The following is a 3,179-nucleotide window of genomic DNA, read 5'->3' as shown; positions in this document are numbered from 1 at the left end:
AATAAAGAACATAACCAAATACTATACCCTGATATCGAGCTCGTCTAAATGATTTTCACTCCCTCTCTTATTATCTCGTCCTCAACGCCATATCACGTTTACGTCGGTCACCGAACTTCTATAAAACATGATAATATTCATGTAATATTAAAAAGTCAAAACAAGTGCACAAGAATATATGACTTTACATGAAACAACAATGAAAATAATTCACTTTTTCCCTCAAGTGAAAAGTAACCTTTTCTTTTATCGAAAAGACCACCAGATATACCAACACATCAATATCCAACAATAAGAAATCAAATGTTAAAATGAAGTCTATTCACATGTGAAACAATTAAAAACAAACCCCATGTAACCTACATAAACCCCCATATGGCCCTAGCCAGTGCCTTTCAACTCCTCTATTTGTCCTCTTATTCATTGTCTCAAGCATCCAATTTTTAATAAATCATCCCTCCTTTCACAATTTCAATAATCACTCACTAGCTATTTTTATGGACATAGTTTCAAAACCCGCAATGACCGCAACGAACGAGCTCGGTCGCGTGTCTAGGAAATGGAAGGATCAAATTCAACGGAGTCCCGAACGTACAAAAGTTTGGGTCGAGCCGAATAAACAGCGTAGAGTGGCAGTTGTTTATTATCTATGTCGTAATGGCCAGCTCGAACACCCGCATTTTGTTGAGGTTACTCTCTCGTCATCCGAAGGACTGTATCTACGAGGTAAAGTTAATGAATTTTTCAGCTGCCAATGAAATTATGCCTGATCCTTGTAATAATTTTGTTAAAAATTTAAAATGATTAGATGTTATTGATCGCCTCAATTCTCTCCGTGGAAAAGGAATGGCAGCATTGTACTCCTGGTCTTCTAAACGGTTAGCTCCTTTATAATAATTAGTTGTCCACGGTTTTGGTTTGGATCGGTTTTGAGCTAAAACTGAACTAAAAACAAAAAAACAAAAACTTCGGTTTTTGAATTTTTGAAAATCGTTCAGTTTCAGTTTTCTCAGTTTTGATTTTCAGTTAGTTTGAGTTCAGTTTCGGTTTTGCAATTTAATTTTGAAAACTTTTCGCTAAAAAATAGCTGAAATAATAACTTTGAGCATAAATTATATTATTAATAAATAACTGACTGATTATTATGAACGTGGATATATAATAATAATAATGTTAAAAACTGTCAATTCGGTTCGGTTTTTACAAAATGATAAAGCCAAACATTCGATTTTTGTTTTGGTATGGGTTTTTCGGTTTCATACACGCCCTAAAACAAATACGATTTCCTAAAATTCCGCTTCGTAGTTTGTTGTAAAATACAATTAACCAGTAATTGACTAATTTCCATAGTTTGAACCCTAGTGACCAAAACGGCCGTTCACTTATACTTCAAACGACCATTATGACCAATAATTGTTAATTTTTTTATAATTTTTTTTTTTTATCAAAACAGCCGTCTTAACTGTTTTATGTTGCGTAGGAGCTACAAGAACGGATTCGTGTGGCACGATTTATCCGAGAACGATTTCATCTACCCCGCGCACGGCCACGAGTACATTCTCAAGGGCTCGGAGCTCTTCGAAGGTGATAAGAAACCCGAAGAAGCTCCGAAGTCATCCGATACGCTAAAATCGGACGACGAGTTCGAATTATCAGTCACTAAAACCAGAAGGAATCAATCATGGAACTCAATTGACTTAAACGAATATAAAGTATATTCCGGCGAATCTTCCGCTGGAAGACTCGCCGCCGACGCATCCACTCAAACCGACAGTCACCGGAGAGAAATAATCAGCTACAACGAGATCACGGAACTCAGTAGAACCCAGATATCACCTCCACCGTCGGATTCAAGCACTGAGACACTGGAGTCGTTGATGAAATCTGAATGTAAGCTAATCGTACGGCTGGAAACAGAGGAAGTTAACCCAACAGGTGGAAATAGATTAAAAGCATCGTCTGTGTTGATGCAGCTGATCACGTGCGGGTCAATTTCTTTTCGGGACTGTGGGCCGGGTAAACCGGACCCGGGGTTTTTGGGTTTGAAGTGTAGGGATAAGATGTTGCCACGTGGAGAGGTGGGTGATCGTGTGGTGGAGGGTGCAGGGGAGGAAATAAGGTCGAACGGTGTCGTTTTGGGGATGGGTAAAAAGGTGAGTGTGATGGAAGATAAAGAATATTTCAGTGGGAGTTTAATAGAGACAAAAAAGGACGAGTTTTTGGGTCTCAAACGATCAAATTCGTATAATGCAAATGGTTAAAATTTGCATTATTACTAATTTTATGAAATATCTATTTGTATTGTTTTAATGTTTTGCTGTAACTTAGTGTGATTTTTTTGTTTCACTAGTGGTTTCAATTACTGAAGAGGTAGGTTCTAGCAGAGCCCAGTTGGATCCACAAAACTCACCTTGAACAGGGACGTCTGCGCGGTTAGACCCGCAAGACTCACCTTAAACAGGGACGTCTGCGCAGTTCGACCCGCAAGACTCACCTCGAAGAGACGTCTGCGTAGTTGAACTCGCAAGACTCCTGAGGGACGTCTGCGCAAAGACCAACTGGATTCGCAGGACCAACCATGCTCAGAGACGCGACGTCCTTACGCGCAGTACGCAAGCTGTTCCCGCAGGAAAAGCCTCCCAATTGTGACGTACTCCGCCTGTTCCCGCAACTACGGATACTAGCCATCAGGGAAGGCTACCCGCGCAGCAAGGCTACACGCACAAGGCACTAACTCTCAAATAATTCAGTAATGTCACCTGAAGAGGGAATGAGCAAGCCGGGAACACTCCCGCCCAAAGCCGGGAATACTCCCGCCCAAATGAGTCAGTCCGTACGATACTGGAGGATCTTTTGTACTGTACCTGCCAAGGTATGGACAAAAAATCTGACCAAAGCTACGACAGCTCACTGACAACAGTACGAGGGGCAGCACGCTCTAGTACTTAAAGTCACTATCAGCCGCTGCATACTCACCAACCCCTGTCGGGGCACGTCCATAGCCTGCAGTTGGTGGAAAAGGAATAGTACACAGCCGGCCTGGTCACTATCAGCCGCTGCCTACCCACCAACCATCAGCATGGCACGTGCGTAGCCCACAGTTGGTAGAGCATGAATACTATTCAGCCGGCTGTACCTGCTTGGAAACCTACCTTCGGCTATAAATACTCCAACACCTT

General features: G+C 41.7%; 1 protein-coding gene across 2 annotated transcripts; it reads left to right on the top strand.

Moving 5' to 3' along the window:
- The first annotated feature begins 219 nt into the window (after window positions 1-219).
- Window positions 220-2,269, top strand: LOC143615670 (protein SOSEKI 5-like). Of its 2 annotated transcripts, none has more exons than XM_077088740.1 (3): window positions 220-726; window positions 809-878; window positions 1,484-2,269. In XM_077088740.1, exons 1-3 carry the CDS (start codon window positions 498-500, stop codon window positions 2,259-2,261), a joined length of 1,077 nt encoding a protein of 358 aa, XP_076944855.1. In that variant the 5' UTR covers window positions 220-497; the 3' UTR covers window positions 2,262-2,269. The 2 variants fall into 2 exon arrangements, with proteins under 2 accessions (XP_076944855.1, XP_076944854.1); XM_077088739.1 differs by having other exon boundaries at window positions 1,481-2,269.
- The last annotated feature ends 910 nt before the right edge of the window (window positions 2,270-3,179 follow it).

The sequence above is a fragment of the Bidens hawaiensis genome, unplaced genomic scaffold, assembly GCF_021521415.1.
Source record: "Bidens hawaiensis isolate Kalapana, Puna unplaced genomic scaffold, B.hawaiensis_p1.1 tig00043725_1, whole genome shotgun sequence".
NCBI lineage: Eukaryota > Viridiplantae > Streptophyta > Magnoliopsida > Asterales > Asteraceae > Bidens > Bidens hawaiensis.
This window is presented reverse-complemented; position numbering and strand designations above follow the sequence as displayed.

Coding starts and splice junctions, on each gene's coding strand:
- LOC143615670 (XM_077088739.1), top strand. CDS start 498: ATGGACATAGTTTCAAAACCCGCAATGACCGCAACGAACGAGCTCGGT. Junction 727..808: donor CGAAGGACTGTATCTACGAG/GTAAAGTTAATG, acceptor TAAAATGATTAG/ATGTTATTGATCGCCTCAAT. Junction 879..1,480: donor TACTCCTGGTCTTCTAAACG/GTTAGCTCCTTT, acceptor TATGTTGCGTAG/GAGCTACAAGAACGGATTCG.